This window comes from Nicotiana tomentosiformis, chromosome 10, assembly GCF_000390325.3.
Source record: "Nicotiana tomentosiformis chromosome 10, ASM39032v3, whole genome shotgun sequence".
Classification (NCBI taxonomy): Eukaryota; Viridiplantae; Streptophyta; class Magnoliopsida; order Solanales; family Solanaceae; genus Nicotiana; species Nicotiana tomentosiformis.
The window spans coordinates 74,404,259-74,430,480 of record NC_090821.1 but is presented as its reverse complement, the minus strand read 5'-3'; the positions used below and the strand labels follow the sequence as shown (position 1 = coordinate 74,430,480).

The window sequence follows — 26,222 nt, the reverse complement described above, 5'->3', positions numbered from 1 at the left end:
TGAACCCCTCGACTCTACATAACTCCATCCCTGAGCCAGCACTGAATTTATAGGCTTGAATTCTTGTCATTAGAGCAAAAATTTTGAAAGGAAATGTTCATATCTTTCTTATTTATATGTATATCTCACTACTTTCTGTATATAAAGCTGCTTGTGATGATCAGTAGTTCTATTTGTACATTCGCGTGCCGTTCCTCTTGATTTATTCGTTTTATGTACGTGTTTTATAATTGAACCATGTTTTCTTAGCATTTCTGTACTGTTTCATTTGTTCCCCTGTTTGTGTTCTAAACCAAACCATTCCCCCTTTTGTACTCTTCATACGGATACCAGGTCTTCTGTTTGTGGGTTTTTATTTTTTTCCTTTTTTATTGTCTCTGTTTTCTTACTTTAATTTGCATTAGTCGATATGCTATAATCGGTATAATTTTATATTTCACATATGGTACAATCTGATGAAAACCAAAGACTGAGTTGGAGAAATGTCAATGTAGTGAAAACCTTTTTAGAGACTTGTATTGAAGAAGTATCCTTAAACGGGAGACTTAGAAACAGTTTGAAGCCGGATTCATGGAACAAGGTTAAGCTAGCTCTGGAGACTTCTCATGGTTTAAGAGTCACTCAGAAGCAGATGAAGAATCATTATGATTATCTAAAAGAAAAATATCAAGCTTGGTTGCCGATAACTAAAGCAATATTTATGATCCAACAACCAATACCATTTGAATGTCTAATGCAGAGTGGGACGAGTACATAAAGGTAAGTTCATTATCTAGTAAATTCTTCTTTTTATGGTAAAAAGTTGGTTTGACGTGTATATTGAAAGCTATGTTGTTCGGACCCTCCAAAATATTGTTGCACCCGTGTCGTATCCTCCAAAAATGCATAGCTTTTGGAGTATCTGACACACAGCCGACAGTATTTTTGAAGAGTCCAAACAATATAGATTGAAAGTATGATCTTCTATATTTGAATATAGGCTCATCCAAAAGCAAAGACTTTGAAGAGTTCACCTCTACCTTTTCCGGATCTTTGTACAACACTTTTTGAGGGTTCTACTGCAACAGATGTTCATGGTCAGAGTCCGAGCGGTACAATTCCCGGGCCTTATATCTCTTATGTATCTACTGATAAAGATATAGATACACTCGATGATGCTGAAGATCTACTTGGTGACAAAAATGATGGAGCTTCTAATAATTCTACGTCTTCAGTTCCAGTAGAAAGGAAAAGTTTAGTGAAAAGAAAATTATTGTCGTCTCAACTGGAAATTGATGAAAAGATGAGTATTGCGTTGGAGATATTGATTAAAAAAAAATAGCGGGTTTGACATCGAGGAATGAATGGACAAATTAGAGGGACTTGGATGGGAAGAACCGTTATACAGCGCAACTGTTAGTATACTTTGTGAAGGTGATAGTTACAGAAAAGTATGGATGAAAATGATAGAGGTCGACAAATTAGAGAGTTGATCAAAGTCATGGGAAAAAAATGGGAATTCTTTGATTTTGCTATTTAGCTGGAATATACTTTAGATGTTAATTGTGTTTCCCAACTAGTATCTATTAAATTTATGGAACTTTGTGACACTATAATATGCTTGTGGAACACTTTCTGTTTGTGAATACACTTTTTTATTGTCTTGTTATGCTTGAATAGTGTAGAATAATTTTTTATAGTCACCACTCACCTTATTGTTTTGAAAATCCAAACCTATGAAAGAACCAAAAGTGACTGGTGTGAACTGTGAATACTGGTGTGACTGGAATTAATAACTTAAAATAGACATGAAGTTATTACAGAAATTGTTCTTAACATTCATTTTGTATCTCGTTATACCGTAACTTGCTGCTGAAAAATGTTGCTAGGCTAGCGTGACTCGCTTTGCTCTTTTAAGCTCCGTCCTGCTTGCTCAAACCTCAACATCTATAAAAAAGCCACAGGATACCCAATTCTCTTGGAGAAAATACTATGATAGATCTAACTTTCTGACCCAAGTAATGGCCAATGAGATCATTATTTTGGTGTTATAGCAGTTGAATTTGTTTAAACACATAGGGTTGCAAAATGCAACAAATACAACTGAGTTTAGCTTATTTGTTTAAGTTTTTGCACCTGAACTTTCAAACTCAATGTTATCACTGCATTTGGCATTTGGACATGAGGAGCAAAATCACAATGAGGCGATATGTTAAACCTAGGGGTGTCAAATGGGATTGGGCCTATTTTGGACGGATCAAAACAAGCTGAGTCAATAAATGGGCGGGTCAAATAACCCGACCAAAAGTTACTTGGGCTGAGATGGGCTAGGTCGAGTTGGGCGGATTGCTAAAATTTGGACCATAACCCAATCCGCCCAACTCTTACCAAGCTTTAATTAATACTATGTGTTATTTTCTTATGAATTGTATAATTTATAAATAAGACTTTTTTTTCTTTTGTATAGTCATATAGAAGTATAACATATCAAACAAAATAAAATAGAGAAACTTACACAAATGTCCCAAATAAGTCTCAACTTACCAACCTCTAGCCATTACTCATAGACTTACCAAAATTAGCCAAACACATATAAAAATTAAAAAACCAAATAAATAAGGTTCTTTCTCTCAAAGAATTACACGCAAAATTCACCTTCCATAATTTTAAGCGTGATTAACAACATTAGATGCAAGACGGAAAGGAAATTTCATGGATAAGGTAGAAAATAAGGTGATGAAATACAAAAATCAATATACAAAATTTGAGGAAGATTTGAGGTGATTTGGATTGGTTTGGTATCAAAATTCGTAATTAAATCGAGTTCAAAAAATCCTTCCGCGACACATGTATCAAACATGTATCACGCATGTATCTCACACACATATATACATGGATATACATGTGATACACAATTTATACAAATATGATACATATGTGATACACAAATGATACACATATTATTTTTTTCATGTTCATTTTTTACTTCGAATTTTCAATTCAAACCAGCTCAAAAATCCACCAAATCATCCCAAAATTGAGATTCAAGCTCCTTAAGATGTACTCAATCTATTCTAATAATACTCACTCAAAAGAAAGCAAAAATTTGACATTTGTTTGCTACAAATAGCTAATTGGCTAATATTAGTAATATTTTATAAATTGGCCAATTTTTAAAATGAGCTACTTATAATTGGACATAGCTTGTAGTTTCCCAATAAAATATTTCTAAAGATATTTTGACAAAGTTACTCATGGATCAGTTTAGGCAAAAACATTAGCCCAATTTTAAATGGGTTGAGATGGATTGGATCAAAATAGGTTGAATCTAATAAACAAGCAGGTTAATAACTAGCCCAACATTGAACGGGTTAGGCGGGTCATTTGGGCTTGAGCCAAATTTGGCCGCCCTAGTTAAACCATAGTAAGTATCATTGCATTTGGCCATGTTCATAATAACGTCTCCCTCTCGTCTCAAGAAAAAGAATGAATCTTTTACTAGTATTTGGGAAATCAAACAATGTTTTGTTTGATCATGTTATTTTATGCAAGCTTTTAAATCTTTTGAATTGTTAACTATTGTGACTTATAGTATTTTTTATATAATTTTAAATAATAAATTTATTTTAAAAATTTAAAGAACCTATGTCCGAACTTAGTGTGACTAAGCTAGGGGAGTGAATGGATTAAATATCTTAGTAGTCCTAACTGTAAACGATAAATACTAGGCGTTGTGAATATCGACATGTGCGGTGTTGTAGCTAACGTGTTAATTATCAAACCAATCTCATCCACTGACTCCATTAGGACTAGAAATTGTGCAAGCACCGTCTGCTTCATTAGGACGGAAATGAAGACATATATATACAAAAACAGCTAAGAAGCAATTATTTAACACTAAATAGCCTTCTACAACTAGTAAGTTTTTAATTATATATTCTAGATCACCAAAGGTGGTAATGGTTAAAATCTATCCAACCTAAATCAGAAATCTCGCATTCGAGTTTTGAGAATACTTTACCCTATTTATTAATCTAATTACTGAGTTTCGGATACGGAATGCCTTAAAGTGGAAAAAGAAAACAATCTGTTCTAGAAAAAAGTCCTTTCCTTGATAAGCTAGCAAAAAATTATCTTTTAATTCCAAATTTTGGAAGTGGAGACTTAGAGCAACGGTAAAGTTATTTTCATATGACCTATAAATCACGGATTCGAACTGTGAAAGTAGGAACTATTGCTTGCATTAGGGTAGACTGTTTACATGACGCCCCTTGTGTTGCGATACTTCCCCCTATGTTGTGATCTTTCCTCAGACTCTGTATAATGCGGGATACCTTATGCACCAGATTGCTCTAGTTCCAAATTTGATCAAATTAATCTCGATAAGCAAAAACAATATGATGGTACAACCATATTGGTGCAAAATGATTGCAAGCAACTAGGACTATATATAAACCTAAAATTGTCATATAAAAAATCAAATGAGCCTCAGTGTTTAGATGAAACTTTTGACAAGTTTAGGTAGTTTATGTATTAGGTCTTCAGAATTTGTTTTTCCTTTCTTCAAAGATGTTAATGTCGTGACATGCTAGACAACTTGTCAAATTTTGATTTCAAAGGCATTATTAATTAATTTGTTCCAAATTTTGTTTTCTTTCTTCAAAGTAGCTACTATTAATGACATAACCTATGGTCAATTGGATTCCTCTTCCCTTGTTAATATTCTACTATATACATGGACCGGACAATTTCTTAGGCTGCATAATTAGACGACTTTTCAAATTTTGATTGGAAGACCAATTAATTGCTTTTGATACGCGGATTAAATTATCCTGAAATTATATTTCGTGGACTAATTTATTTCGATTGGGAGGTGGGATAATATAATCCCAAGTTTGACGGGATAAGGTGGGATATCCTGTATTAAGAATGAGATTACATTTATACCATGTTTGGTTGACGATATAAATTTATCCTGGAATAATTTTATACCGTCAACAAAATATAGTATAAATTTTATCTCACACATTATCTCACCTTATCCCGCATACCAAACGAACCCGAAGAAACACGAAGAAAATTCTCCCCTATCGTACCAAGCTTGGATTTTCAACCTTGGCCACTGCAACAGGATTGGAACACACCAAAGAAAAAGAAAAAGATTGGTATGAATTCCCTCCACACTCCACAGCAAGGTATATGTATTATCAAAACAATGTTGATCATAGTATTATTCAAAGGAAAAGAAAAAAAACAGCCGCTCAAGTCTAGGTCACCCTTATACAAGCAAAATAACCTTATGCATCGGATTGAGATAGAATATAAATTTATATGTAATAATTAATTCACTAACATTTTAAAGAATATCATATTTGAACATTAATTTTAACGTGAATTCAAAACTAAAAATGTTAATATTCAAACTTATCAAGTGAAAAGATTACTAGCAAATAAATTAGAAACCAAGGTGATTGTCAATTGGGCTACTGTAAACACATATAGGCGTATTGGGTAAAATGTCATGGTACATGGCCACCTAAGAAGGGGACACGTGGAATCAAAAACCGGGAGGATAGAAAATCGGGCACAACTATCTCGTGTATCATCGAGAAAGGCAAGTTTGTAAGGGCATTAAGCATGCTGCGTCTGATGGCATTTAATGAAGAATATTCCACAACATTAAAGAGTAACGGCTCATTATAGAAATTTGAGCATTTATGTTTACCGTTAGGTTTTCATTATCATACTTTAATAATTTTTATTAATGGTGGGTCCAACCATTACGCCCACTGAGCTATAAATAATAGGCTCAATTATCATTGTAAAGCACGATTCTCTAGGCATCAAAGAACATATTCAAATACAGATCTCGATACTATTTCTCTCTAGTTTGTTGTTCTTATCATCATCGTGCCCGAAGACCCTATTCCTGGCTCTTCAAATCTATCGTTTTATCTGCATTTGAGCTAAGTATCTTGCACGAAAATTGATTAATTCATTATCTTTTGGGATTAAATTGATTCATCTGTCTAGAAACCACGAATAAATTTAACTGTACCTTTTTTCCGGGCAAACAGTTTGACGCCCACCATGGGACCTAGACAGTCGTGTGGTTAAGTTGATCCTTACCTCCTTCACTCACAAGCTGCGATCGTTCTTGTCATAGCAAAATCACAAAGAATGGCAATAAATACCATTAACGACACCCACAATCCTGAGGTTCAAGAGGAACACCCCCGTTTTGAGGACTCAATCAGCGACACTCGCAATAAGGGGGAAAATGCCATGTCGGTGTACGACGGGCGGTACCCCAGACGAGTACGTGAAATGCCTCCAGAAGATGCTGACCAGGGGCACGTAGCAGACGCGGTGAGGGTCCTGCAAGAGCAACAAACAATCATCTTAGGCCACCTCACGCGGCAGGATCCGGTTATGACGGATCTAAAACATGCGCTATCGAGCGTTTTAAATAATGCAAATAAACGAGATCCAGTTCCTCCCATTGTTCCTACAAACCAAACAACGCAGAGAGTCGACAAAGACACTCATAGGGGCGAAGTTGGCTCTGACGGGGCTGGGGGGAGCAGATCTAGACTCAACAGCGATAGTGATCCGTTCAAGGAGGAACTCTTCCGGTTCATGAAGGAAGTAAATACCCGTATGGACCAGATCCCGGGAGCACCCCCGGTATTGAAAGGCCCAAGCTCGAAGAAGTACATTCAATTACCGTACAAACTGAGTGCGGCCCCAGAATTTATCCCAAAGCGATTCAGAAAGCTTGAAGTGCCAAAATACGATGGGACCTCATATCCATAGGAACACATCACCACCTACTCATCATTGCCCGAGCATTCCATAGATTCTTTCGTAAATGCTCGTGGATTCATTCATCAAGGCCTATGCCGGCGCCGGAAAGGTACAAGCCTGAAAGGCCGATATATTCAGGATCGCATAGGGAGAATCTGAGCTATTACGAAGGTTCGTTAGTCGGTTCCAAAAAGAAAGGATATTGTTACCGGTCGTCCCAGATGAATGGGCAACTGAAGCACTAAGGGTTTAAACCCGAAGAGTTCAGATGCTTCCCGGAAGTTGAAGGAAATTCTGCTCGAGTTTCAAGCAACAACTTGGGTGGGTGTCCACAACCGGTACGAGTTAAAGATAAGGATCGAAGATGATCAGGTTGGCTTCTCGTCATCAGCAAAGGAATGGGAGAAGAACAAAGAAAAAATAAAGGACGATGTCGGCTCACATAGACAAGTTTTAAGGGGCCGATTTCTGCCCCACGAGCGGACGGAAGTTCGTGACAGGAGCTTCCGGACATCAGACAGGTTACCGTTGACAGGAGGACTGATCGTAGGCGAAACAACAAATCGATGCAGGGTAGAGAAATCTCGGGACCATGAGGTTCTTCTTATCCAAAGTTATCAGAGTATAATTTCAACGTCAACGTGGTGGAGTTAGTGTCAGCCATGAGAGATATCAAAGATACATGATTCCCAAGACCTATGAGGTCCGATCCCAGTCAGAGGGACCCAAATCTACGGTGTGAATATCACGGCACTAATGGCCATCGGACTGGGGACTGCCGGCACCTCTAGGAAGAAGTGGCAACGCTGTTGAAGAATAGTCACCTCAGAGAACTATTGAATGACTAAGCGAAAAATAATTATGGTCGGGACATGAGCGACGCTCAAACCTCAAAGGCAGGAGAAGAACCACGTCAAACGATCAACATTATCTTCGGAGGGGACGAGATTAATGGGGTCACTTTCTCGGCCGCAAAGAAGAATAAAGTATCGACAACCTATATTAAGAGATTCTAGGAGGATGATATCACGTTCACTGATGAAGACGTGGACAGATTACTACTACCGCGAACCTACGCACTAGTAATTTCTTTAAATGTGTTAAATTTTAAAATTAAATGTGTTTTAGTGGATCCAGAAAGTTCTGCCAATATCATACAATGGAGAGTTATAGATCTAGCTAAACTCACTGGGAACATTATCCCTGCAACAAATCTCCTTGCCGGATTTAAGCTAGCAAGCGTGACCACCCGAGGGGAAATTTTACTGCTCACAGATGCCGAGGGCGTAACAAAGACATCTCTCTTCGAAGTAGTATATGGGGACATGGGCTATAATATCATCCTGGGAAGGCCATGGCTACACGAAATGAAAGTTGTGCCTTCAACGTACCACCAATTGCTGAAATTCCCGACACCCGAGGGGATCAAGCGGATAAGAGGTGATCGGCCGGCTGCGAGAGAAATGAATGCGATCTCAGTCTCTCATAGCAAGAGAAAGGAACATGCGGCATAGCAGTTATCGGAACCGGCTTCCGACCACGAATCAGAGGAAGTTTCCACGGGGGAAGGAAAGTCGGAGTAGTATCATATGCCAAGGTATTTTCAAATACCAGAAGAAACAGACGCAACAAAATCCACAGCAGAAGAACTAGAGCCAGTTGCACTGTTTGAAAAATTCCCATAAAGGAAATTCCATTTGGGAACGGGACTACACCCAAAGCTCAGGTCAGATTTTATTAAGTTCCTTAAAATTAACGTTGATTGTTTTGCATGGTCGCACGAGGATTTGAGAGGGATACCAACAGAAATAGTTGTGCACAAGTTAATCTTGGACCCAAGCATACCTCCAGTAAGGCAAAAAAAGCGCCATATTGCCGAAGCAAGGAATAAATTCGTCAGAGAAGAGGTAACCCTTCTACTTAAAATCGGTCCAATCCAAGAGGTATGATATCCGGACTGGCTAGTTAATATGGTAGTAGTTCCTAAGAAGAATAATAAATTTCGCATGTGCGTAGATTATAAAGATCTTAATAAGGCATGTCTCAAGGACTCGTTCCTATTGCCAAATATCGATTAAATGATCGACGCTACAACTGGGCACGAGTTAATGAGTTTCCTTGATGCCTATTTCGGGTACAATCAGATCAAGATGAACCCGGAAGACCAGGAAAAGACTTCGTTTATAACAAATTTTGGTACTTACTGTTACAACGTAATTCCCTTTGGACTAAAAAACGTCGGAGTCACTTATCAACAGCTCGTAAATAAGATGTTCGAAAAATAAATAGGGAAAACTATAGAAGTATATATAGACGATATGCTCGTTAAATCTGTGGATGCAGGTAGACACCTGCAAGAAACGTTTGGCACACTGAGGGAGCATAATATGAAGCTTTAACCCCGAAAAGTGCGCGTTCAGGGTTGGTTCAGGTAAACTCTTAGGATTCCTACACCCACAAAGAAGAATCGAGGTGAATCCCGACAAAATCAAGGCCATAGAGGATATCCCGGATCAACTACTCAACGTAAAAGAAGTACATAGACTCACAGGCAGATTGACGGCTTTGAGAATATTCATTTCCCGATCATCGAAAAAGCGTCACCGCTTCTTCGCACTGCTCAAAAAGAAGAATAACTTCGAGTAGACGCCGGAGTGTCGACAAGCCTTGAAGGAAATGAAGAAATACTTGTCAAGTCCTCCTCTTCTCTCGAAACCTAAAGAAGGGGAAACATTGCTGGTCTACCTGGTGGTTTTGGAAGTTGCGGTAAGCGCAGTTTTAGTCCGGTAGGAAAAAGGTACGCAATCCCTTACGTATTATGTTAACAAAATTTTGTCGAGAGCGGAAACATGCTACCCACATCTGGAAAAGCTGGCCTTAGCTCTCGTGGTAGCCGCCTAGAAGCTAAGGTCCTACTTCCAGTGCCACCCGATAGCGGTGTTGACTACTTTTCCTTTGAGGAATATCCTCCATAAAACTGAGATCTCGGGTAGATTGGCCAAATTGTCCGTCCAATTGAGCGAGTTTGATATAGAGTATAAGCGTCGGACTGCGATTTCAGCCCAGGGTTGATGCCTCTGGCCTCCAAAGAGGCAATAATGGTGTCAGAGCCGACATCGGGAGTTTGGACCTTATTTACGGACGAAGCTTCTAATGTGAAAGGGTCCGGGCTCGAAATAGTCCTGGTCACGTCTTCGGGGAAACCTTAAGGCAAGCCATCGGGACGGTTACTTTAACTAACAATGAAGTGGAATACAAAGCTTTGATTGTAGGGCTCGAATTGGCCCGGGGGCTCTACTCCGTAGCAATCAACATTAAATGTGACTCGCAACTGGAGGTAAATCAGGTCTACAAAATATTTGATACCAAAGATGAGCGAATGCAACAGTACGTGGTAAAGATTCAAGCCTTATTGTCACGATTCCGGGAGTGGTCCATAACCCACATCCCGAGGGAAGAAAACGTGGAAGCAGATGCGTTAGCATACCTGGGCTCATCAACAGAAATTCAGGGACCAGAAATGGGGGAAATAGTTCAACTGATGAACTTAGCCTTAGACACGAAGGGTTACTATGATGTAAAATATGTCACGGTACGTGGCCACATAAGAAGGGCTCACGTAGAATCAAAAATCGGGAGGATGGAAAATCGGGCACAACTATCTCGTGTGTCACCGACAAAGTCAAGTTCGCAAGGGCATTAAACATGCTGTATCTGATGGTATTTAATGAAGAATATTCCACAGTATTAAAAAGTAACGGCTCATTAAAGAAATTTAAGCATTTATGTTTTCCTTTAGGTTTTCATTATCATATTTTAATAATTGTTATTAGAGGCGAGCCCAACCATTACGCCCACTGAACTATAAATAATAGGCTCAACTATTATTGTAAAGCATGATTCTTTGAGCATCAAAGAACATATTCTAATATAGATCTCGATACTATTTCTCTCTAGTTTGTTGTTCTTATCATCATCGTGGCCGAAAACTCTATTCATGGGCTCTTCAAATCTATCGTTTTATCTGCATTTGAGCTAAGTATCTTGTACGAAAATTGATTAATTCATTATCTTTTGGGATCAAATTAATTCATCTATCTAGAAATTATGATCAAATTCAACTGTACTTTTTTCCGGACAAACAATAAGAAAACACTATCTTTTCATTCTCTTCTTTTTCTTTATTGACCTTTTTTGTTTTCTTTTTTTCTCTTGTTTTTTTAAATTATGGTGCGGCTAATTTTGTTGGTTTCATGATCATAGTGGACCACTCAGGCACTCACCGTCCTTTTACACCACCACTCACCGTCCTTCACTTCGCCTTTAGTTGGATTGAGGTTTAAAATTTTGCTTGAGCTCTTTTTCAATAATTAAGAACCAGAGGATATAATAAGTAAAATTTTGACTGACAATGATAAGTATATTCTTCATTGTTTTGATAGTAAAAATTTTCAAACATATTAACAACAACAATATCAAAAAATCCAAAATAATCTCATAGATGAGGTCTAGAAAATATCGCATGCATGCAGATCTTACTCTTACCTTGTGAATAGAGAGAGCTTGTTTTCAATAGCAATCCTTGGCTCAAAAAATGAAGAAAAATAAGATGATACGATTACCCAACCGAAAAAAATAATATGTAGCAATAAAAATATAAGAATAGAAAATATGAAAAATAATATTAATACTGTTGGTACAGGACATATTGTACATTTTATATCACTAGTTTTTGAAAATCTACCCTTATTTCATTCAAAATACGAACTAATGTAATTCAACTTTTAGTTTCTCAAATTGGAAAAACTCATGTTTGATAAAATAAAAGGTGCCAAACATGTGGTAGAAGGACTAGTACATTGTTAACGTTCGAAAATATTTCACGTCACCGGCCAGGACCAAAGAAATAATGGGCATTGACTACTATAATACTTGTTAAATTAATGGTTTGACATTAAACATTATTCACGTGCCGTCATACTCATTGACGTATACCTAATTCCTTCCAATTTACATCATTTCAATTTGTTTTAACATATTTGACTGAATACTGAGTTAAAGAAAAAAAGAAAGAACTTTTAAAATTTACTATTTAAAACAATCTAAAGATATTGAGTGACTTTAAATCATCTTATTAAGTGCAAAAGAAGAATTTTAAAGTTAAATTATTTTTAAATTTAAAAAAAAAATTCTTTTTTAAACTATTTAAAAAGAAAATAAGTTCATTCTTTTTTAGGCAGAAAAAATATTTCACATGTTACAAGTTTCGTAACTTTACATGCTTCAGTGCTTTCTCTATTTTGTTCCGTGCTTGGATAAGGGAGTGTCTATCGTTTTCCATTTATTCAAATTAAAGCGTAATTATCCTCATATCCTGTACAACAATTTTAAACAAAATGTTGAAACTGAAAATTTACCGATTTTTACTGCAATATAAGGTAAAATTACTACTAATTAATCAAACTAACTATCAATAAGTGAAAAGTACCAAACAAAATAAAGGGAATTAGAAAGTAATAAATAAACGTGACCCATTTGATTAGTCATTTGGTACGGAGCGCTTTTTTAATGGGTTACTAATCTTATGCAACGTAAATTTAAATTAGCTTGGAGCTCTAATTTAGATGTCGAACACTGAATAAGAAACTTAAAAAATCTATTACGTAATTATTAGTTCGATAGGAGTGGCCGGCAAAAGCAACACACAAATACTATCCTACTCCACAAAGATATATTTTTCCAAAGAGATAAGATAGTCTTTGTGGAACCTATGGCATGACTCTTCGTACTCTTTTAGAATGAATTGAAATACTATGAGATTAGAGGGATGATTTAGGGAGATGTGACACTTTCAAGAAAGTATTCTATATAAATCTTGTTGACAAGTTGTTGATATATCTGTGTACGGTCAAAACTGATTGAGTCAGTCGTATGTACTGGTCGAGACGATAATGTTTCGATCAAAGGGTGTCTGCATGACAAGCTTGGTCGAGGTCAGAAGTAAGGGCGTCGAACTTCGAACTCTAAGACCGATCAATGACAAGTTCGGGATCATTATCGAGCTCATATCCAAATAGAACTACGAGGCAAAGCGGAGATTATTGAAGATGCATAGACCGACCAACACTCACCCCGAATATCGACACCCCAAGTCAGAATCGAGCTCGAACCAAGGCCGAGGGGTCGATCCAATACCGAGCTCGAGCCAGTATCGAGCTCGCACACAAGAGTCGTTGCAACCGCACTAGGGGAGAAAATCTTGGCGGAAATCGAGAAAAAGACAATTCATCGTGGGTCTTCCACTATATTTTTTTATTATTATAGATAAAGTAGGATCCCCCTAATATAAGAAGGGGATGTTAACACATTTAAGGGGCATTACGTTGCCTTGTTAATCAACATTTCCTTTTTATTTGCCTTATATTTCATTCCATTTGCCAAATATAGAGATTTTTACATTTCACTCTACAATTTGTATCAAGTTATATCACGTGTCCTTAAAATCATACACAAATTTAACTTTATCCGATTTTTTGGGTAAACAGTTTGGCGCCCACCGTGGGACTAAGGATAATAGTGGTTATTTGATACGAATCTGAAGAAACACACTGTTGTGTTTTACGCTCGGTTTCGAAAATATCTTGGATTTCGGATTAGCATTGACTAACTACCAATCAAATGGCTTCACCAATCGATAACGAAGCCGGTATTCAAGATGAGAACAATAACTTGACATCCAGTACCGAAAGGCCACTTGTAAACGTTGTTGGAGCTCGAATCGGAGCGCCAATAGATATCAATTTGCATGTAGCCATTGAGGCGAACCTCCATGTTGAACCCGAGAATAGCATCCATGGTCGCACTCGGTCTGCAGCTCGAGATACCCATAACGTCGAGGAAAACGACGTTAACTTGCGTATGATTTTCAAAATGTTGCAAGCCCAACATGCAACAATAGCTCAGTTGCAGAGCCAAACCCAGCTACAAAGTAGGCCGGAGCTCAGTCCACCTCGAAAAATCAACCACATAACGGAGCCAGCCATAGTGAAGTCAAATGAGCAAGAATCGGGGACTACTCCTGAAATTGCTAAATTGATCGAGGAACTCACAAAGCGGGTCGAAGCCAATGATAAAAAAGTAAAAACTTATAACTCTAGGGTCGATCAGATCCCGGGAGCTCTACCAATGATAAAAGGGTTGGATTCCAAAATATTCGTGCAAAAACCTTTTCCCTCGAGCGCGGCCCCAAAACCAATCCCCAAAAAATTTCGTATGCCCGAAATACCCAAATATAACGGAACGACCGACCCCAACGAGCACATCACTTCTTACACGTGTTCCATCAGGGGCAATGATTTGGAAGATGATGAGTTCGAATCTGTATTATTGAAAAAATTTAGTAAATCCGTGTCAAAGAGGGAAATGGTATGGTATCATAATTTACCATCTAACTCTATTCATTCTTTTTCTATGCTTGCAAATTGTTTCGTAAAAGCACATACTGGAGCCACAAAGGTCGAAACTAGAAAGTCAGACATGTTCAAGGTAATACAAAAGGATAACGAGATGCTAAGGGCGTTCGTATCTCATTTTCATATGGAACAAATGGATCTGCCACCAGTTATAGACAATTGGGATGTTCAAGCTTTCACTCAAGGTCTAAACGAGCGGAGCTCGATGGTTTCATGGCGGCTGAAGTAAAATCTGACCGAGTACCCAGCTATTACTTGGACCGATGTGCACAATTGATATCAATCCAAAATAAAAGTCGAAGATGACCAGTTGATTTCTAGGTCCGTTACTAAAAGAACTACCAAACAAAGGTCGACCAGAGATCGATACCGACCATATAGCGGAAATCCTCCAAACCCGATCTGATAAAATGGCAATCAACTACCAAGAAATTAGAATGTGTAACGCCTAAAACGATACTACTGCTGAGTATCTGAGGCCTCTTTAAAATCAACCTCGTATACTGGGGGGCTTTATCATTGAACGTGTCTGTGATGATTATCAAGTTCGGTGCAAAGGAAGTTACTTCATTATTTCATGACAAACAGTGTCTCGACAGAAAACGTTGTAAGAGCCAAATGGTCAAAACGAACCATGCTTATGTAGTTGGCCCGAGCCCTGACGCAAAACATGAACACATGTATAAAGACTTGCAAAGAAAGCCCTTTTCTTTACCGATATTCTACGTTCAAGATTTATTATGCAAACAGGATCGAGTTCAAGCAAGCACTCACTCGACCATTACGCATACGGGCCACAATCATTCACTCGACTACTAAGCCTACGGGCTACTTTTATTTCGAGTTCGAGCAAGCACTCACTCGACCATACGCCTACGTGCTACATTGCATCGAGTTCGAATCATTCACTCGACTACTAAGCCTACGGGCTACTTTTATTTCGAGTTCGAGCAAGCACTCACTCGATCATTATGTATACGGGCTACATTACATCGAGTTCGAATCATTCACTCGACTACTAAGCTTATGGGCTACTTTTATTTCGAGTTCGAGCAAGCACTCACTCGACTATTTCGCCTACGGGCTACATTACATCGAGTTCGAATCATTCACTCGACTACTAAGCCTACGGGCTACTTTTATTTCAAGTTTGAGCAAGCACTCACTCGACTATTTCGCCTACGGGCTACATTACATCGAGTTTAAATTATTCACTCGACTACTAAGCCTACGGGCTACTTTTATTTTGAGTTCGAGCAAGCACTCACTCGACCATTATGCCTACGGGCTACATTACTTTGAGTAAAATTACTCATTTCTTCGAATTCAAACAAACACTTGACTATTTAAGGCTGAAGAATGTTCGAGCCCGATAAAGCAAAGGGGACTACCCACAAGGCCCGAAGGCAACAAAGATTAAAATTCAAACTATCTATTTAGCTTAAAAGGCTATTTTGCTTCAAAAGGAAGAAAGATTTATATTTACAATTTTTTTGTACAGAGGCGGCTACTCTGCCAAAAGGAATTTCTTTATACAAAAACCTAAAGCGGTATCAAAAGAACGCAGCAAACGACCTAAGGCACTAAATGACTTAATCTTCACCGGAGGCCATATTATCGGCATCGTCCTCATCTTCAGACTCCCCCGAGTCATCGGAGTCCTCCTCAGGAAAGGCCAACCTTCGAGCTTTGTTCTCCTCCGCCCTGGCGACTTCAATCTCGGCCCCAATATCGAAGCCCTGAGCTCTGACCTCCTCGAGAGTTTCTCTCCGAGCTTTCCATTTTGCATGTTTGACCATGCTCTCAGCTTTGGCTTGGTTAACCTCGACATCGATCCTAAACTGAGCCACTTTGGCATCATCTCTTTTATTGGCCTCGATCACCTCAGATCTGGCCAATTCAAGTTCTTTAGCTAAATCTGCTTTATCTAAAGTGGCTAAATCCAATCGATGTTGAAACTCTTTCATCTTTTCGATCATCCCCAAAGCATTTTCTTTCGTAGATCAAAGTTGTGCATCAGACAGCTCAAACTGAGCTTGGACGGCTTCCTTTTTCGAGGTAAGGATATCCATACACTTTTTAAATTCTTCTGCCTCGGCCAGTGGCACATCTACCTGTGAGTTAAGTCGTCCAATCTACTCGATCCTCTGCCGAACCTGCAGAATCGGATCGTTAGCGTTTATCTCTTTTTCATCTTCACTATCATGGAACATTTGGAATACCTGCTCAGCCATCTCCTCATGCTTTTCTCGAGCCGCTGTTAAATCTGCTCGAAGTTTTTCACTAAAGAGATTGTACAAGTCACTCTTCTCAGTTAGGCTCCGAACCTCGGCATCATGCTACTCCCGTATTCGAAGAAAGGCCTCGTGATGCAACACCGAAGCCTGCAAACAAAAGGAGAAATATTAGAATTACCTACAACTCTATGTAAAAGAAGCGGCAAAAACGCCATCAGAGTTACCTGATTCAAAGCATGTTGGGCCTCGTTGAAGAGATAGGTGGGGCCCATCGCATTCATCACTGATTGGTCCTCTTCGGTCACCAAGGACCGAAGGTACATGGAAATCCCCACAGGGGAAGAAACAATTCGGGTATCCGCAGGTACGGAGTGCACTATCTTCCGCCTTCGGTCGGGATCGATACTCGGGGCCGGAAATCGGTCCACCAATCTATGAATTGATGAAGGCTCGGTAGAACCCGACCACGACGCTTTTTTGGGTACCGACATTCCACCAAAATCGGTAACCACCTCTGAGGCACCTGACTCGAGCCCCTCCAAAAAACCATGGATATCGGCCGACTCCTGAATACCCTCATAGGACCGATCCTCCAACATGATGGCCTCTCGAATCATGGCATCTAAAATCTGAGGGGATCCGCCAATGTCAACTATCCCGAACTCATGCCTTGAAATATCTTCTACTGCCCGAGAAAATCCACCCTCGGTATCCCTTTCAGTCATCTTAGCTCGAGAAGGGATAATCTCGGCTTCATCTTGTTCTGGGATTATGGCCAAGGTTCCCTGATTTGCTTCCACCAAATTGGAAGATTGTTGAATCACAACATTAGCCCGTACGCAGTGTCATGCCCCAAACTAGGGGAGGCACGACTGGCACTCAATACTGTATTCAATCGAGTTAGCCACTAAACATACTAGGTAACTAGACTGGGGGCTTAACAGATCGGGCAGCTCAACATCTGAAATACTAAGCCTGGACCGTAAGGTTATGACATGAATAACAATAATCCATATAAACATAGGTAGACAAGCAAATATAATAAAATACTAGCTGGCCGACAAGGCCGCGACTGAATACATACATGCCTACACACCTATATATACATGCGAAGCCTATGGGCTGGAGACTGATAGCAGCAAAAAAAGGAAACCCAGAATATTGTGTCCATAATAGCCTCTAAGAGTGTCATAAGTACGGTCGGGATAAGGCCCCAACTATACCCAAACTGTACAACAAAAGTAACCATCCTTTGAAAGCTCTAGGAAGAGGTAGAGCTTACCAACTCACAACTGAACCCCGAAATCCTAGCGGAGGGGTCGATCAGAGTCCCTACCTGGACCTGCACGCACGAAATAAAAATGCAGTGTCCCCAGGAAACGGGACATCAGTACGAATAAAAATGTACTGGTATGTAAGGCAGAAAGTAGAATCATACATAACTGATGTAAAAAGGTAATAAAGATACCACGTGACACTGAAACTCTATTAGCCTCCATGACCGACATCCGACCTCATAGTAATAAAATATGCATGGTATGCTCGTGTAATCGTATGTCGTGAATACATATATATTGATATAAATGCATGACATACCCAACCAAATGCTAGCAATGGCGGTCTCTCCCGATAGCTAACCGGTATCATATTGCCAACCTATGGCCATCTGTACAATATATATAGTCTTTCGGGAAAATAGGCCCCTTACCTCCGATTATAGCTCGAAGTCCATGCATAATATGTCATGTATGATATGAACTTTGAATGCACATAATAGGCCATAACAAGAACTTAGCCAACCTTGGCTCATTGGTACTATTATTCTCATAATCACCTTCGTATCGCATACAAATGTCTCGTGGAACCTCATATCTTTTTAACAAGTTTGAAAACTTAACTCGACTTTTAGAAAGATAACTTAACTCTGAATATGTTCATAAAAAGCTTAAGGTACTTCACTTAGTCCTTATACCTGATTTCTTGATAATTAGTAAAAGAAAGTATTTCAAAAAAAAAAACAAATATTTTAGTAGTTTAAACATAAAAATTATATTTGAGAATTTTGAAATTGACGTGTCACTTTAGAGATTTTAAAACACACTTTAACAAGGAAGAAAGACTTATCGCAAATACTAAATGCCTTTATTTTTAAGTCACACAATCCGAAGACGAATAAGAATTCATATATATGGACATATATTTAAGAAAACCGACAAAATGACATATATAGATTTCGAATACCCTTTTTAACCGAATGAGTGGAATATCAACCTAATAGCATCATGAAAATACTTCAGATACGATACCAATGCCTTTCACAGGAAGTCTTTCTAGCAACAGAATAGTAAAATATCACATTTGGCGTCTTAGGAATTTCCCAAAATTCGTGCTAAAAGGAAGGACGAAGCTTAGCCTTAACATACCTCTCCAACGAACGTCTGAATGCCTGTAGTTCCTTCACAAAAGTTGTTCCTTACATCCTTAGCTTCGAAACCACTACATATATGCAGTTTATACGTACCTATAAATAGTTCATAAATGAGTTTAAATCGGCAGATTTTCCATATCACCCTAACTTGACGAAACGCCCGTAGAACTTTGTAAAAACGATCATAAAACAGTCCCAAGATGATTACCTTGGAAAACCAAGTATAAATCCTGAAGAACCAGCAAGAACAGCAATTTCCTATCTTCCAAAAATAGCTCCAAACACAGCTAATAGAAGGGGAAAATGATTGCAAAGCGTAGAGATTGCGCTTCTAGGCACGGGGGTAAACTTTAACGATAGAAATCGTTAAAAACGCACCTTAATCACTCAAGAACACCATGAAACCCTCTCTTAAGCTTTCTCACTATTTTGGGACGAAGATGAAATGTTTTGGGGTCTTAAAAGTCGGATTTTCCGACTTATACCACTTGTTTGACCCGACCCGGTTCGCGACCCGATTATAGCCCGGACAGTCCGCGGTAAAACAGTCATAACGTTTTATTCCAATGTCCGTTTGATGTGAGATTTCTTTGGTTACAAACTAAACTCGTAGACCTTCGATTTGGTAGGTTGTGGGTCCCATAACCCTTTATATATTGGGAGAAAGGATCTGATATATTTGACCCAAAGTTTAGCAAATTTATTAGAGAAATTTACGATAACTTTTGCCGACCTTTATTTCGCAACTTGCTTGACTCCAAAACTTAAAATGTGACCAGTGTGATATTATAATACCTCATAACACATTATTCTTAGCATATTATACACTCTTAGTCTTATCCCACAGGAGCAAGTTAACTTAAACCTTCCGAACGCGCGGGATGCTACCCGAGCCATTTCTTTAACCATGAACCTTTGTTTTAAGGGATTCCTTTGACTTAAAGCTTTAGTTTAGTTCATTGATATTACCACACATTTTCAGTCTTATTCTCCCAATGTTCTATACCCAATCATATATACCTAATATAATCACGCCACGTTACGTATATTACGTAAGAGAAGAGAGAAACACCTGGGGTCTCACAGTCTCCCCCCCTTAAGAACATTCGTCCGCGAATGGGTCAAGTCAATTATTTGGTTTCATTTCTTGCCCGCTAATACGTTATTTGCGAGGCTATATTTGTTACATTTGTAAAGCATAAATCAAATTCTGAAGATTCCAACTACTAGGCTTCGTATAGCTATCCCGCAATAAGAAATTTAATTTGCACTTTCAAGTCATTTAAAATCCAATTAAGTTGCTGTAAAGAAATAATTGGCAATTATTTAAATGCGACTCACCTTAAGTCGTAAATAGGTGGGGGTACTTCTTCCTCATTTCCTCCTCAGCTGCCCAGGTCATTTCCTAGATGTTGTTATTTCGCCATAACACTTTCACGGAAGCCACTTCTTTAGTTCGAAGCTTCCTTACCTGCCGATCTAAAATAACTACTGGTACCTCTGCATAAGATAAGTCTTAAGCAATGTGAATATCCTCAAAGGGCGTAATACGTGAAGGATCTCCAATGCACTTCCGCAACATAGATACATGAAACACATGATGGACTGCTTCCAATTCTAAAGGCAAATCAAGCTCGTACGCCACCCTACCAATCCTCCGAATAATCTTATACGGTCCAACATACCTGGGGCTGAGCTTCCCCTTCTTTCCAAATCACATGACGCCCTTCATAGGCGATACTTTCAGAAAAACCCAATCTTCTACATCAAACTCTAAGTCTCGTCGTCGAACATCTATATAAGACTTTTGCCGACTTTGTGCTGTACGCAGCCGGTCTCTAATAAGTTTTACCTTTTCCATTGCTTGTTGGACTAAGTTAGGACCTAGCAACTCTGCTTCCCCGACCTCGAACAAACCGATCGGCGACCTACACTTCCGCCCGTATAGTGCTTCGTAAGGAGCCATCTGAATACTAGCTTGGAAGTTGTTATTATAAGCAAACTCAATAAGAGGTAGATGATCATCCCAACTTCCTTTAAAATCTAGCACGCAGGCACGTAACATATCCTCAACTGTCTGAATAGTACGCTCTGCCTGTCCATCAGTTTGCGGATGAAAAGCGATGCTAAGATTTACCTACGTGCCTAGACCCTTCTGAAAAGATTTCCAAAAATATGCTGTAAATTGAGCCCCTCGATCAGAGATAATAGATAATGGCACTCCGTGAAGGCGAACAATCTCTTAAATGTAAAGCTTGGCATAATCCTCGGCTGAATATGTCGTCCTGACTGGAAGAAAATGAGCAGATTTTGTAAGCCTATCAATAATTACCCAAATAGAATCATACCTCCGTGGAGTGCGAGGCAAACCAGTGATAAAGTCCATATTTATCATGTCCCATTTCCATAATGGAAGCTCAATACACTGAGTTAGGCCTCCAGGCCTCTGATGTTCGGCTTTAACTTGCTGGCAGTTGGGAGATTGGGCTACCATCTCCGCGATATCTTTTTTCATTACATTCCACCAATAGATCTGTCGAAGGTCCCGATACATCTTTGTCGCTTCGGGATGAACTGCATATCTAGAATAATGGGCCTCCGAAAGAATCTTGGCATGGAGCTCTCCTACTGACGGTACACATAAGCGGCCCTGGTATCTAAGGACTCCATCTCCAGTTAGCTCAAATAAAGGTTGTCGCTGCTGTAGAATACTTTCCCTCAGTTTTATATGCTCAGGATCCTCCTGTTGTTGCTCTTTCACTTCAGTAACAAAAGAAGATTTTGCCGTATTCTGAACGAGAATGCGTCCACCCTCTGCATCTACCAAACGCACCTGCAAACTAGCTAGCTGGCATAGATATTTGGTCATCGTGACCTTATCAGCTTCAACATGGCTTAGACTGCCCATGGACTTCCGGCTAAGGGCATCAGCAACAATATTAGCTTTGCCGGGATGATATAAAATATCAACATCGTAGTCCTTTAGTAATTCTAGCCATCTTCTTTGTCGTAGGTTCAGCTCCCTCTATTTAAATAAATACTGAAGGCTCTGGTGGTCGGTAAAAACATCAATATGAACCCCATATAGATAATGCTGCCAAATCTTTAGGGAAAATACAACTGCGGCTAACTCAAGATCGTGCGTAGGATAGTTCTGTTCATGTTTTCGCAACTGTCTAGAGGCGTACACGATAACCTTACCATGCTGCATAAGAACACAACCTAGGCCAATTCTCGAGGCATCACAATATACAACATAACCCTCGGTGCCATCCGGAAGAGTCAAGACAGGTGCCGTAGTAAGCTGTTTCTTTAGTTCCTGAAAACTTTGTTCACATGCCTCAGTCCACTGAAACTTAGCTCTCGTATGTGTCAGTTTCGTCAATGGTGCAGAGATAGAGGAAAATCCCTCCACAAACCTTCGGTAATACCCTGCCAAGCCTAAAAAGCTACGAACCTCTATCGGATTCAAGGGCCTCGGCCAAGTCATCACAACTTCAATCTTTTGGCCATCAACCTTGATACCATCGCCGGTAATAACATGACCAAGAAAAGCTACAGAAGTTAGCCAAAATTTACATTTAGAGAATTTAGCATATAACCTATAGTTCTGGAGAGTCTGCAATACAGTGGTCCGCATGCTCGGCTTCTGATCGTGAATATATCAGGATGTCGTCAATAAACACAATCATAAATTCATCCAAAAATGGTTTGAATACCCAGTTCATAAGATCCATAAAGGATGCTGGGACATTTGTAAGCCCGAAAGACATGACAAGGATTTCAAAATGGCCATACCTCGTCCTAAATGTTGTTTTTGGGATATCAATATCCCTGACTCGTAACTGATGATAACCGGATCGCAAGTCGATCTTCGAAAAGCATTTGGCACCTTGTAACTGGTCGAACAAGTCATCAATCCATGGAAGAGGATACTTATTCTTGATAGTGACTTTATTTAGTTGCCTGTAGTCAATGCACATCCGCAAGGACCCATCTTTCTTTCGAACAAAGAGCACCGGAGCACCCCATGGGGATGTACTTGGCCTAATAAAGCCTTTATCGAGCAAGTCCTTCAGTTGTTCCTTCAATTCCCTTAGCTCTGCAGGAGCCATTCTGTAGGGAGGAATGGATATAGGCTGCGCATCAGGAAGCAAATCTATAGCAAAATCGATTTCCCTTTCGGGGGGAATTCCTGGAAGCTCGTCAGGGAATACCGTCGGGAATTCATTCATAATAGGAACCGACTGAAGAGTCGCTAGCTCCTTATCTATATCCCTAACATGAACCAGATGGTATATACAACCTTTAGCAATAAACTTTCGAGCCCTAAGGTATGAAATAAACTTACCCTTGGGCGTGGCTGCATTACCTTTCCATTCAAGGACAGGCTCACCAGGAAAATGAAATCGGACCAACTTTGCACGACAATCAATATTAGCATAACAAGCTGCCAACCAATCCATACCCATAATGACATCAAAGTCTAGCATAACCAATTCAACTAAATCAACAGAGGTTGGACGGTCATTAATTAACACTGTACAATCTCGATAGACATGATTAGCTACAATAGAGTCGCCAACTGGTGTAGACACCTCAACTGGCTGTGGCAACAACTCAGATCTCATGTCAAGCTTACCAGCAATAAATGGAGTAATATATGAAAATGTAGAGCCAGGATCCATCAATGCATAAATGGCATGAGAATGTATTGTCAATATACCTGTGATAATATCTGGGGATGCCTCTGAATCCTGTCGTCCTGTGAGTACATAAAAGGGGTTCTGGCCACCACTAGAACCTGAGGTGTGTCCTCCACCTCTCCCCCAACCACGACCCTGAGTAGACTGTGGACCTGGTCGGGGAGCACGGACTGAGGGCGAAGAGGCTGCTATGAATCCTGAAGGCTGAGCTGGTGTACCTTTGCCTAACCCCGGGCACCGGCTAATATAATGTCATGTCTGCCCATAATGAAAATATGCACTCGAACCCTGTCTACATTGCCCGGTGTGCAGCTTACCGCACTGAGTACATGGAGGAGTAAATTGTCTCATATGTGCAGAACGCTCCTGTCGACGGCCCTCAGGCTGGCCTGAGCTCTGCCCCGGTCCTAACTGAATATAACGATCAAACCGCTGGCCCTGCATCTGTGGTGGGAAACTACCTGCTGACCGAGGTGGATATCGATGGAGTGGGGGCCTAAAATCAACTCGTGGCTCCCTATAAGACCCTATAGTACGAGCCCTCTTACTCTGCTCCCTATCCCTGTGAGTATCAAGAATCCGATGGGAAAGGTCCTCTGTAGTCTGAGCGAAAGCCTGTATACGGGAAATATCTACATCATCCGATAGGGATGCAACCCTACAATCTCTAATCAGATGATCCCCCAAACCATCCACATAATGATGAACTCTAGCCTTCATGGTACGTACTATATCTGGTGCATACCTTGCCAAAGAATTAAACTTATGGCTATAACCCCCCACACTCATATCCCCCTGCTTTAGGCTAAGAAACTGGTCAAGACGGGCCTCCCGAACCTCCCGTGGCAAATAATGGGCTAAAAAAGCCTCAGAGAAGTCCTCCCACTCTGCTGGCGGAGCATCAGGTCCTCTAGATCTCTCCCATGTCTCATACCATAGGACGACGACATCACGTAGTCGAAAAGAAGCCAACTCCACAGCCTCGGTGATGGAGGCATGCATCACCCTCAATACTCTATACATATGGTCTATAAAGTCTTGGGGATCCTCAGTGGAACTGGATCCTGTAAATAATGGAGGGGCCAAGTGAAGAAACTCTCGTAACGTCGAGCTTTCTATCCGATCTCTCCTGGCATCTGCTCCTGACTCTAGTTGTCGCTCATGAATAGAAACCATCCTAGTTAGCAACTGAACAGCCTCACTCATCCCCTGCTCCCCAGTCTCTGATGGGGGAACAATAGGTGTTGGAGGTCTTGTGTCTCTAACTGCCTCAGGTACCAATGGAACTGATGAGGCTGGGGGTACTGCATCTCCCTGGGCTCCAACAAGTGATGGGGAAGCTGAAACTAGGGGTACTGGAGACTCACTGTGAGCCTCTAAGGGAAATCTATCCCTCTGACCCGGTGGGGAACGACTAGTACCTTCTCCCGGATCCATACCTATCTCTCACTTTGCCATATCCTGAGCGTAGGTAGCCTGTTAGATAGGAAACACAAAGCACGATTTAGATTTCATATGTTCTTATAACTTCGATCTATAGCACGATCTATTAATTGAAAGAAATGTAACAATTCATAAATGCCTCATAGCCTCCTGATTATAAGTGCGGTGCACAACACACCCATAAGCAAGACTCTACTAGACACGGCTTGTGGACTCCCTGGGATACGACCTGCTCTGATACCAAGTTTGTCACGCCCTAAACTAGGGGAGGCACGACTGGCACTCGATACTGTATTCGATCGAGTTAGCCACTAAACATACTAGCTAACTAGACTGGGAGCCCAATAGATCGGGCAGCACAACATCTGAAATACCCTGGACTGTAAGGTTATGACATGAATAACAATAAGCCATATAAACATAGGTAGACAAGCCAAAATAATAAAATACTAGTTGGTCGACGAGGCCGTGACTGAAGACATACATGCCTACACACATATATATACATGCCAAGCCTATGGGCTGGAGACTGAAAGCAGCAAAAAATGAAACCTAGAATATTGTGTCCACAATAGCCTCTAAGAGTGTCATAAGCACTGTCGGGATAAGGCCCCAACTATACCCAAACTATACAACAAAAGTAACCATCCTTTGAAAGCTCCAGGAAGAGGTGGAGCTTACTAACTCACAGCTGAACCCCGAAATCCTAGCGAAGGGGTCGATCAAAGTCCCTACTTGGACCTGCATGCACGAAACAAAAATGCAGTGTCCCCAGGCAACGGGACATCAGTACAAATAAAAATGTACTAGTATGTAAGGCAGAAATTAGAATCATACATAGCTGATGTAAAAAGGTAATAAAGATACCACCTGACACTGAAACTCTGATAGCCTTCATGGCTGACATCCGACCTCATAGTAATAAAATATGCATGGTATGCTCGTGTAATCTGTTACATCCCATATTTTCGTACGTGGATATACGCCATAAGTAAATTGATATAAGCTCGAAAATGAGATGTTACATTCCGTATTTTCGTATATTAAAGTTTTGTCATAAGGTAATCGAGGTAAGTTCGGGAATGAGATTATTGTGAGATTATAAGTATTATGCTATTTCAAATAAGTGATGAGTAAATTCGTGAGGGTG

The 26,222-nt window shown here is 39.9% G+C and overlaps 1 protein-coding gene and 1 long non-coding RNA gene across 3 annotated transcripts; one reads left to right on the top strand and one right to left on the bottom strand.

Annotated features, from left to right (window-relative positions):
- On the top strand, window positions 1–1,625 carry LOC104115253 (uncharacterized). Of its 2 annotated transcripts, none has more exons than XR_004511815.2 (2): window positions 1–759; window positions 1,215–1,625. It is a non-coding gene; the product is annotated as an uncharacterized lncRNA (long non-coding RNA). The 2 variants fall into 2 exon arrangements; XR_011411719.1 differs by having other exon boundaries at window positions 980–1,625.
- A 19,540-nt stretch (window positions 1,626–21,165) lies between these two features.
- On the bottom strand, window positions 21,166–25,066 carry LOC138900401 (uncharacterized). Its single transcript, XM_070187140.1, has 3 exons — window positions 23,947–25,066; window positions 23,296–23,688; window positions 21,166–21,866 (listed from the first exon to the last, which is right to left on the bottom strand). The coding sequence occupies exons 1-3, from the start codon at window positions 25,064–25,066 to the stop codon at window positions 21,166–21,168; spliced, it is 2,214 nt and encodes a 737-aa protein (XP_070043241.1).
- Between the last annotated feature and the right edge of the window lie 1,156 nt (window positions 25,067–26,222).